This window comes from Artemia franciscana, chromosome 19 (assembly GCF_032884065.1).
Source record: "Artemia franciscana chromosome 19, ASM3288406v1, whole genome shotgun sequence".
In the NCBI taxonomy this organism is placed as follows: domain Eukaryota; kingdom Metazoa; phylum Arthropoda; class Branchiopoda; order Anostraca; family Artemiidae; genus Artemia; species Artemia franciscana.
The window spans coordinates 27,219,539-27,233,323 of record NC_088881.1 but is presented as its reverse complement, the minus strand read 5'-3'; the positions used below and the strand labels follow the sequence as shown (position 1 = coordinate 27,233,323).

Genomic DNA, 13,785 nt, shown 5'->3' with positions numbered 1-13,785 from the left:
TTACCATATGCTGGTATACTCATATGCCGATGTGCTGGTATGTCTACAGACAAATTTAATATTATCAGTAAGGATGTAAAAGTAGAATAAAGTAGTAATGGTAGAAAATAAAAGTAGAAAATATAAGTTGGAAAAAAGTAGAAAATGGAAAATATTAGTAGAAAATAAAAGTAGAATAAGGAATGTAAAAAGTAAAGTAGCTAAGGCTCTGAGTTTTTCTGTAAACAGTTCCGAAGAATAAATAATACACATGCAGTTCTGTTAAATGAAATAAGGTGAAAAAAAACCTTCCTCCACTGCTTAAACGGCTTACACACTAGGTACGTATTTTTCTATACCAATTAGTTAAGTTGTGTTACGACCATCACTCTATAAAACCATCATTTTCACTGTCTAAAATACTCACAATCACCACAAGCAAACTAATAACTAATCAAAATTATAAACATGAAATTGAGATTTAAGTTCTAATCAATCGTCCAAGGTATTCCAGGAAAATCTTTTTAACCTCCTTTCAAAATTTATTAATCATTCATCCAAAAATTCAACTTCATTGCTGCTATATTAACTTTTCTGTAAAGTAATTTAACCGAGATAACGTAAATTTGTTTGTAGATCTTTAGTCTAATTGGCGCTGCCTTGGTTACGGACAAAGTTAATCCCATAAGATTACGTAACGTAAAGTCTCACCTTATGCTAATGTGAAAGGTTTTGCGACGTATTGTGGAAGGACTAAAAATGGGGATAAATAAACAACAGGTAAATGTCTTAGCGTACGATACAACGCTTCGGTTTTTCTTTATCTCTGCGTGCATCCAAATTAATGGCCTATTTTATGAATGAATTAATCTTTAGAAGAAAAAATGAAAAAAAAAACGTTTGTCTGTTGTAAAATTTTCAAATTTAGAAGTATTTCAGAAATCAAACCCAGAAAATTCCCTCCATGGGCAATTACCCCCCCCCCAGACTCCTGACACAAAAAGTGATTGTTGATAGTAGTGGAGTGTAATTCCCCTGTACACAGTTTCTAACCATGCTGATTCCAATGGTACACTTTCCGTTTTAATCCGACGCCTTTTTTGAGGGGTTTCCAAACGAAAAACAGTATATACATTTTCCACATTTTTGAGTTCCTCATTTGCCATTCAATACCAGTAATGTTAATAAATGCCAGTAATGTCAATACCAGTAAAATAATTACCAGTAATGTCAATAAATGCCAGTAATGTCAATACAAGTAAAATTAATACCAGTAATGTCAATAAATGCCAGTCCTTAAAATAATAGTCGGCAAACGGTACCGGCGTTGTCTAGTGCTGAAGGTTTATTTATGATTGTGAATGATAAAACGATTCGGTTTTCTTGGCCACAAAGGCCACCCAAATCGATAGACTGCTTCCTTAAGTGGAACTGAACCTAAGATTATTGAGAAGAAAAGAGTCAAATGAGAAATGGAAGATTTGTACGTTCAAAAAATCCCGTAAATAGTCCTCAGAATAAAAATCGGATAACGCTAACAGTGTTATCTAATGATGAGTGTGTTTGTGATTGCGCATGATAAAATGATTTGTTTGCTTTTTTTTATCGACTAGCTTAACCAAATCAATAAACCACTTCATTAGGTGTCATTGAACCCAAGATTCAAGCCCAAACTTGAGAAGAAAAAGCCAACGGAAATTCACTAAGCATAATTAAACCTAAGATTCAAGCTTAATCTTCTAAATGTGATGGATATATTAAATAAAGCGTTGGGTGTGGGTTGGAGGGGGGGTTGAAAAACGAGTGAGCTTCAATATAAAAGTGTATTTTATGTGTTTTCTTCAGTATAAAAATGTGTACTCTCCAATACAAAAGTTTATGTTATATAGTGTGACAGGAACATCGAAAAATGTAATAATTGAAAAGCCTACCAACACTTTTGACCGTATTGTTTACTGGACTTGGACCGCCATTTTGGTGGGTATTATCACCCTTTTTAAGGCACGAACTTATTATTCTTAAGTTGAAGTCTCTGTCCCTCTATAAATCCCCTTTTTTAAGGCAGGAACTTTACATTCTAAAGTTGACGTCTCTATACCTCTATAAATATTTTCTTTCTGATAACCTACTTTAAAGGATGACAGGCTATCAGACGAAGGCTATTGGACAAAGTTTAAGCCAAGTCACGGATGCAGAGGGAGAGGGCCTGTGGTATCGGCATTCCGAATTCTCGATGTGTTGAAGATTTATCACGTTTTTTTAACATTTTATTACGATTTCGGGTGTTGTTCAATGTTTTTTTTATGTTTTATTTGCATCCTCCCTCCAAATTACGTTCTTGCGTAGGTGCGTCTGTATATTTTGATTTAACATTATTATGAGATTAGCAAACACGTGTCTTTTAAATTTTTTCTCTAGATTTTCTCTATTATTTTGCGTAAAAGTTTTACTTGAAACAAGATTGACAAATATCGGTGGATAAGCCTCTTTATATAAGTGGATTGTTGACTTGCAAATTGTGGAACAGCAATTCCTATAAAGATTTGTTAAATAACGGTAAAAGAAATTATATAATATATGAAACATAAGTAGATAAAAATAAAGTTAAAATTTTATTTTGGTATAATGATGAGGCGGTTCCCCCTGAGGTAAAGGGCAGGAGGATATTTAGTAGTTATGTCAGAAAAAATGAGAGATAAGGTTGTTTCTGAGAGTGTCCAGTGTCCAGGACTAGACTTAGTGTTGTGATTATGTGTAGTTTATTTTATGAATTGATAATAAACCCCATTGAACTTGAACAACAGAGACAATGCTGCCCTTTCATCACAAAAACAACACAAGGTCGAACAGTGAGGAATTCACATAAAATAATGTAATTTTTTAAACCTCAAATGAATATTTCTGTTGTTTTCTCTTCAGTCCTGGCTGGATTTCCTTGAAGTAATGATTCTGGTTCTGTTTTTATTTATATATTTTAGCTTCAACTATCACAGGTCTTTTGTCCTTTGCTGATAGCGGCCCGTAGATATAGAGCCGGAATATTTATTGTAGGTTTGAAAACTACACTGTCTTGGATAAATTCCCCATTGTTTTACCTGATGTCGTTTTTATAAAACCTATAAATGTGCTATCGAACCGATTCTACTAAAGTTAGGGGCGCCCGATCTGGGACGGATCTAGGGTAAAATCTTGGGACGGGGGTCCAATGTGACAAGGTCGCCAATGAGCAAAATCTTGGTAGGGGGGGGGGAATGTGACAAAGGTGCTAGCAATTGACCAAATTAACGAATTTATTCTTAAAAAAAGTGAAAAAAGAAAAAAACGGAAATAGGGCACCAGAAAAAATGTTGGGAAATGGTCCCCACTGGATCTGCCGATGTGCCCGATCGAATGAATAATTCAAAATGCATATATCTCCATTTGTTACCGAGATATTCTCAATTTATAATTCACTCAAAACTTGTTAACACCAAATTCGACCAGTTTTGCATACCAAAGAGCGTTAAGTGCATGACTCTTCCACAGCCACGAAGATTATCACAGAAGGTCCACCATGAGATCAAACAGTTCGTGGTAACGAACTTTAAGCAAGGAGCGACCCGGCTCAATAGTAACCGAAATTCTAAAAAATGAAATTTTTATACCAATATTTACATCAAAAGAATCATATTTTTATGCGGATTTTAAATATATAATATCAAGTTTAGTCTTACCCATCAAAAGTTACGAGCCTGAGAAAATTTGTTTTATTTTAGAAAATCGATTAAAACGCCCCCTAAAATTCATAGAATCTTAACGTAAATCACACCATCAGATTCAGCGAATCAGAGAACCCTACGGTAGAAGTTTCGAGCTTCTATCTACAAAAATGTGGAATTTTGTATTTTTTGCCAGAAGACAGATCACGGATGCGTGTTTGTTGTTTTTTTTTTTCCAGGGGTGATCGTATCAAACCTGTTGTCCTACAATGTAGCCATTGGGCTCATCCTAACGGAAGTTAAAAGTTCTAGTGCCCTTTTTAAGTGACCAAAAAAATTGAAGGGCACCTAGGCCCCCTTCCACGCCGATGTTTTTCCCAAAGTAACCAGATTAAAATTTTGAGATAGCCTTTTTGCTCAGCATAATTCGAAAAACCTAATAACTATGTCTTTGGGGACGACTTAATTCTTCACAGTCATTGGGGAGGGGCTACAAGTTACAAACTTTCAGCATAGTTTACATATAGTAATGGTTATTGGGAAGTGTACAGACGTTTTCGGTTGACTTTTTCGCGTTGGGGGGGGGGGGGTATGTGGGAGGATCTTTTCGTGGAGGAACTTACCATTAGGTAAGAGAATTTCCATGAAGAGGGCGCCGGATTTTCTAGCATTATTTAAAAAAAGAGAAAATAAATTAAAAAAAAATTCAACTGGAAGTTAGGAGCAGCATTAAAACTTAAAACGGACAGAAATCATTACATATATAAGGGGGTTCGTCTCCTCCTCAATACCTCACTCTTTACGCTAAAGTGTTTTTAGTAATTTCAACTATTTATTCAACGGCCTTTGTGTTCAGGGGTCGTTTTGAAAGAATTGGGACAAAATTCAAGCTTTAGTGTAAAGGGCGAGGTATTGACGAGAGGGCAAACCCCCTCATATACGTAATAAAAACATAAAATATAGAAGTTTGTTACGTAACTTAATTCCCAAGTCACATATATTTATTACTAATAAAAACGTTCGTAAAAAAAAAATAAAAGTTGTATTTGCCTTTTTAAGTAGCCAAAAGTTGGAGGGAAACTAGGCCTTCTTCCCCAATCCTTTTTCTTGTCGAAATTGTCCAATTAAAACTATGATACATCCATTTAGCCAAAAAAAATTAATATGCAAGTTTCGTTTTAACTATTCATGTGCGGTGAGCCAAAATCAAAACATTAATTAATTAAGAACGTTCAGAAATTGAATAAAAAAGCATGTTTTTTTAACTGCAAGTAAGAAGCAGCATCAAAACTTGAAACGAACAGAAATTATTCCGTATCTGAAAGGGGCAGTCCCCTCTTCAACGTCCCGTTCTTTACGCTAAAGTTTTTTATTGTTTTAAAATGTGGAGTTGTGAGAAAGTGTCAAACTTTAGCATAAAGAGCGGGACGTTGAGGAGGGGACACCTTCTTTCATATACAGAGTAATTTCTGTTCGTTTTAAGTTTTAATGTCGCTCCTTACTTGCAGTTAAAAAAAACTTGTCTTTTTTGTTTAATTTTTACTGCAAGTAACAAGTTTTTTAACTGCAAGTAAGGAGCGACATAAAAACTTAAAACGAACAGGAATTATTCCGTATGTGAAAGGGACTGTCCCCTCCTCAACGTCCCGTTCTTTAGGCTAAAGTTTTTTATTGTTTTAAAAAGTGGAGTTGTCAGAAAGAGTCAAACTTTAGCATAAAGAGCGGGACGTTGAGGAGGGGAAAGCCCCTTTCATATACGAAGTAATTTGTGTTCGTTTTAAGTTTTAATGTCGCTTCTTGCTTGCAGTTAAAAAAAACTTGTTTTTGTTTGTTTAATTTCCATCAAGGCACGATTGGACCTTGAGAGATATAGACACATATTTCCCAAAACAGATTTTTGCTTCTCCTAAACATTTTGGAAAATGTCACTTAACGTCTTTCGTATTTATACGGCCGTATTGGAAAAGGCCTATGGTCTCAGTTGTAGGTTTTATTGACGTGTTTGTAATCAACTTGACAGCTCAAATTAGAATCAGTTTTGCTTTCCGTAATAAACGTTACCGACTTTACATAACTTTGCTGGCAACGCTGGTAGATTACATAACTAAGCTAGAAATGTTTCGCTATGTGTTGTATCTGTCTTCAAAGTAAAAGGAGAGTGAAAACGAAGTCTCATATGAATCGAAATTTCGATTTTTAATGAAAATGACCTCCATATGCAGTAGCTATTATTTTTTGGGTAATAGAGTGCCAAATTAAATAAAAAGAAACTTGGGGGGTCAGAAACAAATGTAATCAAATAGCTTAAAAAATTGCTTTTATTTGAAGGCGTAGTTGTTTTTGGGCAATAAGCAATTCTATGCGTAACAAAAAACATATTGTTAATGTTTGTATTTCTACGCACGAGAAAGATTTTACTCGTTAGTTTTGCTTATTCAACTCTACGCTTCAGCTTGGAAACAGTGACAAAAATATAAAATTACCCTAAAAACTAGATAACGTTCAAACAACCAAAAGCAAGATTTGAGAAAATTAATTTTCAGGCATGAATTATCCTAAGATGGATCCAAGGAATTTTTTTTATTTTGTTGTCCTGGTTACTTTAAGAAATTTCATGTTCCTGACTGATTTTCCTTTTTTTTTAGTCTAATGACCTGACTTATTGCGTTTAAGTAAAAGACACAAACATCGCAAGGAGTGTTGTGAACTCTTTCGTAATTTTGACTTCAATCTAATGTCGATTGACTTTGAAACTAACAGCAAAGACGAAGAACAACGTGCTCTACAGCTAAGTGAGATTTAGCACGGTAATATATCAAGTGGGAATCGACCCAAGTTTTTTTTTACTTATGTACGTCTGTACTTATGTACTCATTTTTATTTGACAAGCCAGTTGGGCTCATTGCTGTAGGCTATATCTATATATTGTATTTATGTACTTATGGTTATATATATATATATATATATATATATATATATATATATATATATATATATATATATATATATATATATATATATATATTTATATATATATATATATATATATATAACGAAAAGAGAAATCATCAATGCAACAGCACAAACACATTAAAAAAAAAAAAAAGGAGATAGAAGGAGAAAGGGAAAACTGTTTTCCTAAATTAGTGATTAATATAGACCAGCACTTGAATGAGGCCTCAGCCCTACTCATCCATACAACCACATAGGTAAAAAGGAGATAGAAGGAGAAAGGGAAAATTGTTTCCCTAAATTAGTGATTAATATAGACCAGCACTTGAATGAGGCCTTAACCCTACTCTTCCATACAACCGCATAGGTCAAACAGCATAGCCATACACAATCAACCATAAAGAATATATATATATATATATATATATATATATATATATATATATATATATATATATATATATATATATATATATATATATATATATATATATATATATATATATATATATATATATATATATATATATATATATATATATATCACGCTAGCTGACAGATAGCAACAACTTCGGTAGTTTTTTTATGTTGTGAGAGTTTGCTTGTTAATAAAGTACTATTCTACTAAGTTTTCTTCAATGGCTATTTGAAACCCTAACACGGTTTGCACAGTAAAGGTAAATATTAATTTTTTTAACATTACTTAAACAATTCTTGATACAATTCTATGCGTATTTTTATGCACTTTTCAAATATACTAATTGATGAATCTGAGAGTTTTACTGTGAACCCTTAAAGTGACCTTCATAGTGACACCTTGTTCCTCATCAGAAAATGAGCTAAGAATTGGAGGAGAGGGCCCTTAAAACTGGAAACTATCAGAATGGGAATGGGAATATTATTACAATAGTTGATTCTGCATTACAGCACAACCCTGGAAAATGGGTTGTCAACCGACTGCCCACGTCTCGACGGCTTGTTTTATTTCTAAAATATTTCTAAGCAATATTAACATTTTTAGCATATATTATCTAATTTCAACCAAACTTTGTTTTAAGGGCTGATGAGCTTTTTAGTTAAATATCTAGAACTACTTTTGGAGCATGAAACTTCAATATCACAAAAATTAAGCATACAGGTCAGGTATCCAAGGATTTTTCAGGTTGCTAATTATAAATCTGAGGCTAAGACAACTGTGATTATTATAGAGGAGTCAGAAAGAAAAACCTGATGAGTGCACATTTCAGGAATAGTGTTAGACTTTCTTCAACGTGGTTATCTGAGGAAATTTGAGCTTATTGATCTAATGGCACTAGTTTTATCCATTTATTCCTCCTTTCACTCTCTTATAATCCAGTTTTCCTCTGAAATCACTCAAACTACCCGAAAGAAAAAAGTAATATTTATAATTAACCAATTCATTATCAATTTGTTCCTATTTTTAATCTGTTTCCCCCAAATCCCTGAAGTGTTGTTTATGCTTTAATAAAAATGGGATATTTAAACTCATATATTTCGAACATCTATTTGGTTGTAGCATATAAAAAAAATTCAATATGATGACCAAACTTACATCCAAGTCATTCAAAAATTCAAATCATTCTTTTTTTTGTTGAAGAGATTTGCTTTTCAGTTTTAAGTTTCATAAAGGAACCATATTTTTAACAAAACTTTTGTAGTCTAATTCAGCAGTTTGTCCATCTAGTCCAGCAGCGATCATTTCTTCTACTTCTTCGGTAGCAAAAGGCTCTCCGCACCCAGTTAAGTACCCTTCCAACTCCTCGCGAGTTAAAGAGCCTCGGCTTGTTTTATCCAGAGCTTGGAAAGCCTTGATTAGCTGGTCTTCACTTGCTGGTTGAAATCTATAAAAAAAAAGAAAAACGAGTAGAGACAATATGTAGAATTTTTTGGTTGAAAGACCATATTTCTCCTTTCAAAGTTCAAAGCATTGAAGCACTGAACCCTTGCGGCCTGAGTGTCGGCTCAGTTTGTTGAGTCCATCCGAAATATTTTAATACTTAGCTCTATAACTGTCTACCTTGGTTCTACTGCCCTAGCAATAATGCATGGACGGATAATAGATATCTATTAGCAAATGATTTAACATCATTTTATACAATCCTAATAAGGGGGGAATTAATGCCAAGTTTGCTTCTCACTCAGTTGGACTATCTATCTTGGCTTTTTCTACAATTAGCCATGACTTGATGCCCACAACTATTCCATTTCAATTCATAAAAGATGAGGAAGGGGGTCAAAATAATTTAAATATTCAAGGCATATGAGAGAGTTTCGTAGGAACGCTGCTCTTAAACTTTTAGTCTATAAAATACCTGAATTATACCTTTCTAGTAAGTTTATTTAATCCTTTATGTAGCATATATAAGGAATTTAGCTCTTTATAGCAGTTGGAGGTGAAGTAAGATTTATTTTACGAAGAGGAGTTAGAGACAGTAATAAAAGGAATAAAAACGATCTTGCTTATAGTCGGCGCAGTAAACGAATTTTGAAATATGATTATGATGGCTGCACAAATAGAGTAAAAATTACTTAGCGTGAATGCGTGATGATGATTTTTGGACTGATAGATGCTGGAGCTAAGTTTTTCGAGACGAACGGTGTTGTTACAGGAAGGGAAAAGGATGCGACGGTCAATTCTCATTCTTAAATTAGTATTTGAGAAGTCTCCGAGTCATTAATCATTTGGTTTTAGTTTTATAGATTGTGAACAGACATTCGCTGCATACTAAATATGTACACTAAAGTGGTTAGGACTATATTCGAGAATAAAATCTCTATGGTCAAGGTAAGAAGTGAAGTTGCGTGGAATCAAGAGCAAGGCAGAGGTGTATCCTACTCCTGACTATGAAGATTATTTTGATGGACTTAATCCTAAGAAACACGTCAAAGCTCTGGGAGAACTTTGCATCAAACGATAAGGTAAAAACCTCCTAGAATTTATAATGCAGATGACTTGAGTGTGCTCAAATTGTGCTCTGCAAACCAGTTTATGATGACATTTCAAGGAATTAATTAAAAGAAATTTTCCAAAAAAGAAGTTTTTCCAAGAGAATGTAAAGAGCCATATTAAACTTAAGACCGACAGTAATAAGTTCCTATAACAATTCAAACTCAAAATGACCAGAAATTACAATTAAAGAATAAATGACGCCTAAAACAAATAGAAATTAATTGCTAGCTCCTATGGATCGTTCGCCAGGCCAAGATTCGCAGAGCTTCGCAAGAGAAAAAAGCTTAGAAAACGACACGCTTACCCGATTAAATCAAACTAAGCATGCCTTTGGGAATAACACGACCCCCACTGTCCCTTGGGCAAGCTTTCACAGAGTTTTCTTTTTTGGGGGGAGAGAAGTAAAGGGGATTTTAACCTTTAATTGAGGAAGGGCGTTAATGTGAAAAAAATACAATATGTTTGTCTTGGTTGTCGAAATATCACACCCGTGATATTTTGAGAACAACTTGGTGTTTAAATTTAAAAGTGCAGGTGCTTGTTTTAATAATAACCAAAAAATATATTTAGTTACAAAGATGCAGTTGAAACAATATATAATATAATATAAATCATATAATAAGACGGTGGATCTATGTCCGTCAGAAGGCAACAAAATTATGCAGATTGGCACAAAAAGATCACAAAAAGGTGGACAGCACAATCATAGCAATCATACAGATAACAGGTACTAATATAAATGAATAAACAAATCTTAAAACGAATCAAAATTAAATTGAATGTATTAGGTAAAACTTAAAACGAATTAAAATCACTATAAAAAGGAGTTTGGTTACTGCCCCCTTCCCCCTCCTCTAACCTTAAAAGTCTAAAGCATATTTTGCATTTGCGCTTTATTGAATACTATGTGTCTTAAACATTCCTTAGAAAGAACTAACGAAAATAAAACGAATTTTTGATATATAATGTCATTAATGGAAATTTATCATCATTAATCAGATTAATAAAAATTGAAGGTAAAAATGCTAGCGGAATAAATGAATTTTTACTTGGTTTTGAAAATTCTGGGAACAAAAAAAGGGTTGAAAATTAATTTTAGAAGACAAAGTCGCTTAGACTATGAATAAATGAGAGTGGTGTTTGGTTCCGAGAAAATCGATCAAGTAGATAGCTTCATTTACCCTGTCAGTATCCTTAGTAAAGATGCCGGATGCAGTGAAGATGCAAAAAGTAGAATACCCAGGGGTAAAGAATGTTTTTTCCACAGTTGGAAAAACTTGGAAGAATGGGATAAAATAAAGAATAAGATAAAGAATAATATAAGTGTGTGAGTTGAAAATTGGATATCTGAAGCAACGGTCACTGCACTGGTCAAGTATGGTTCAGAAACATGAGCAATTCGAAAGGCTAAGAAGATCTGTTAAGTATGATCTTAATATGATAAGTTATAATATGATAACTTATAAGTTATAACTTATATACTTATAACTTATAAGTTATAATATGATATATTAATAAGTTAATATGATAAGTATGATCTTAATATGATAATATAATATGATAAGTATATACTTAATATGTTAAGTATGATAGGCTAAGAAGATCTGTCAAGTATGGTTCAGAAACATGAGCAATTCGAAAGGCTAAGAAGATCTGTTAAATGTTTTTCAGAAAAACTATCTAAAGATAGTGACATCCATTTGACTGGCCGTATGCCAAACAACAAGTTGTACAAAAAAAACTGAAAGAGCCATGATTGAAATGAAATAAAGGGCTATAATTGAGGGCTATAAAATGCAAGGATCTGATTCTACAATAAAAAAATGAAAGTGCTATAATTGAAATTAAATTAAGGGCTATACAATGAAAGGGTTTTTCTATAATAAAATAAACGAAAAAAATGAAAGGGCTATAATTGAAACAAAATAAAGGATTATAATTAAGGGCTAAGAAATGAAAGGTATTGATTCTATAATAAAAGAAACAAAAGAATGAAAGGGGAATAGTGAAAGGATGGTTAAGATGGCTAGACACGAATTGCGGGTGAAGGATGGCAGAATGCCAAAGATTGAGGTTTTCATCATCCATCTGGGGCCCCAAAAGAATCAGGTTGTTCCCAAATGCGAGGGGTAAAGGTCAGACGCAACTAAGAACAAAAATATTTGCATGCAGACTGATGATCGGTTTGCTTTTGTTTTAGGTTGGAGTTTAAATATTCATATTTTAGCGAAAAAATATCGAACAAAAGCATATGAGGGATAATTCGATCTAGCTTCACATCGTTCAATTTTTTTTTACCTTTTACTTTTAAATTAACTCTTTGAGTCTAGAGATCTAGTGGATTCAGTTGGAGGCAGCATTATGACCCAAAAGATCTATCCTAACTCGTGACCAGAATTGATGATTATTTGATACATTAGCGCAATACTTACTTTTTTTGAATGAGCATATCATAAACAGATGGCAGGAACTTCTCAAATGTGACTGTCCCCGTAGTCATCTCAGCAGTCTCTTCCATTTCTGATACGACGTGCAGCAGATCGGCTTCTGAGGGGAATAGACCTGCAATGATAGGATCAACAATGACTAGGGTGTGAGTGATAGCTTTACATCCCTGACTGTATACATCCCTAATAATGAAGTGGGAAGACGTAACCGCTGCGGCAAAACTTCTGAACAAGTTGAGAGGCTTCGCCGACGCCCTCTGTGCCATCAATACCTTTGGAAGATCTAAGGTCTAAGTCTCATACAACTAACGTGATTCTTCTGGGTACAAAACTCGTCTAGGTAGAAAATCACTTCAATAAAAACTTTATTTATTTATCTGCTAATGTCTTTTTCTTCATTTTACCAGAAGAAAAATTAGACGTAAACGTTAAAAATACAACAAGCTGATCATTCAAGTCCCTATATAAAGCATAAAAACGAATCTAATATTCTAGCATAAGGATTTGGGGAGTAAAACAAGATCAGCAAAAATATCACCCCTCTCACTTTCTTCCTTAATTTCTGGATTTGCCCGTAACCCATTGTTCTAATTTTGCATATGAAGCCAACGGTAAAAACAATGGTGCAGAAACACGAGCCAACAACTAGGCAAAAAGAGATTTATTCAAAGGAAAGCCGCACTGTGGGAGGAGAATACTAAGGAAAACAGCCCCTCTCACCCCTCCCGCCCGTCAAGCAAAGAAAACAGATTAAAGTTCGAGTCTATGAGCATGTCAGCAAAAAACAACGTCAAAATTCAGCAATGCTCCCCCTCCTCTATACCAAAGTCCGAGGTCTGCTCCCAGGAGTGTATCCAGGAATTTTTGTTCGGGGTGGGGTGGTTTGAAAAAAATGCATTAATTTTTTTGTTTATATGTATTTTGTTTAGTCTTTGCGAGGCAGAAATTTTTTTAGGGGGGCAACCATCGTAGCCCCCACCCCTCGATGCGGCTTTGTCTGATTTAATCAATGTTCTACTCGTGGATGTGACACCGCGAGTAAAAATAGTGATTCATCGGCGTGAGGCAATGGTTAAATAAGAAGAAAGTTAAATGAAAGCAAGTGACACAATGGAAGAAAAGATGCGAGAAAAGCAAACCAGTACTCTGTGTTTTAAATTCATTAGAAATGAACAGTCTGATTTTTACCTAGAGATCTTATTATTGTTCCTACTTCTCGTATATCAACTGTCTTTGTACCATTAACTTCGAATATTTCAAATGCTTCGGTGATTTTTTTAACTAGTCTTTGGTTACGTTTAGTAGGCTTCACCATTTTGGTTTATTCACAATAGACAAATAACAACTTCCGTTTCTATGGAAACAGTTTAAAGCATTAAGCAAGCAGCGAAGGTTCCACTTTGAACCGCAAGAAATCATATTTTCGCAAGAAAATAGATAGGCTGTTGCAGCAGACTTTTGGTCAGGGCCTAACTTTCTATGGAGCAGAGGTGGGGGGGAATGCCATTATCCCCCCTAACAGGCCCCAGTTTGTCTCTCCCCTAACTGAAATTTTGTTTCTTCAAAAATCTTGTCAAAACTAGCATAAGCCTGCATAATTCAAGCCTCCACAGGAATGGGTCAGTTTTCTTTAGTATATTTTCACTTGAATTGAGAGAATTGGCTCCAACTTTGTCCCCCTCCCAGGTTTTTGACGAAATTACGCCACTGCTCGTCCCCGAGACGAGCTTACTTTACA

General features: G+C 34.2%; 1 protein-coding gene across 1 annotated transcript; it reads right to left on the bottom strand.

Moving 5' to 3' along the window:
* Window positions 1-8,138: 8,138 nt before the first annotated feature.
* On the bottom strand, window positions 8,139-13,535 carry LOC136039502 (dynein regulatory complex protein 8-like). The gene is made up of 3 exons (XM_065723289.1): window positions 13,236-13,535; window positions 12,033-12,162; window positions 8,139-8,491 (listed from the first exon to the last, which is right to left on the bottom strand). Exons 1-3 carry the CDS (start codon window positions 13,360-13,362, stop codon window positions 8,272-8,274), a joined length of 477 nt encoding a protein of 158 aa, XP_065579361.1. The 5' UTR covers window positions 13,363-13,535; the 3' UTR covers window positions 8,139-8,271.
* Between the last annotated feature and the right edge of the window lie 250 nt (window positions 13,536-13,785).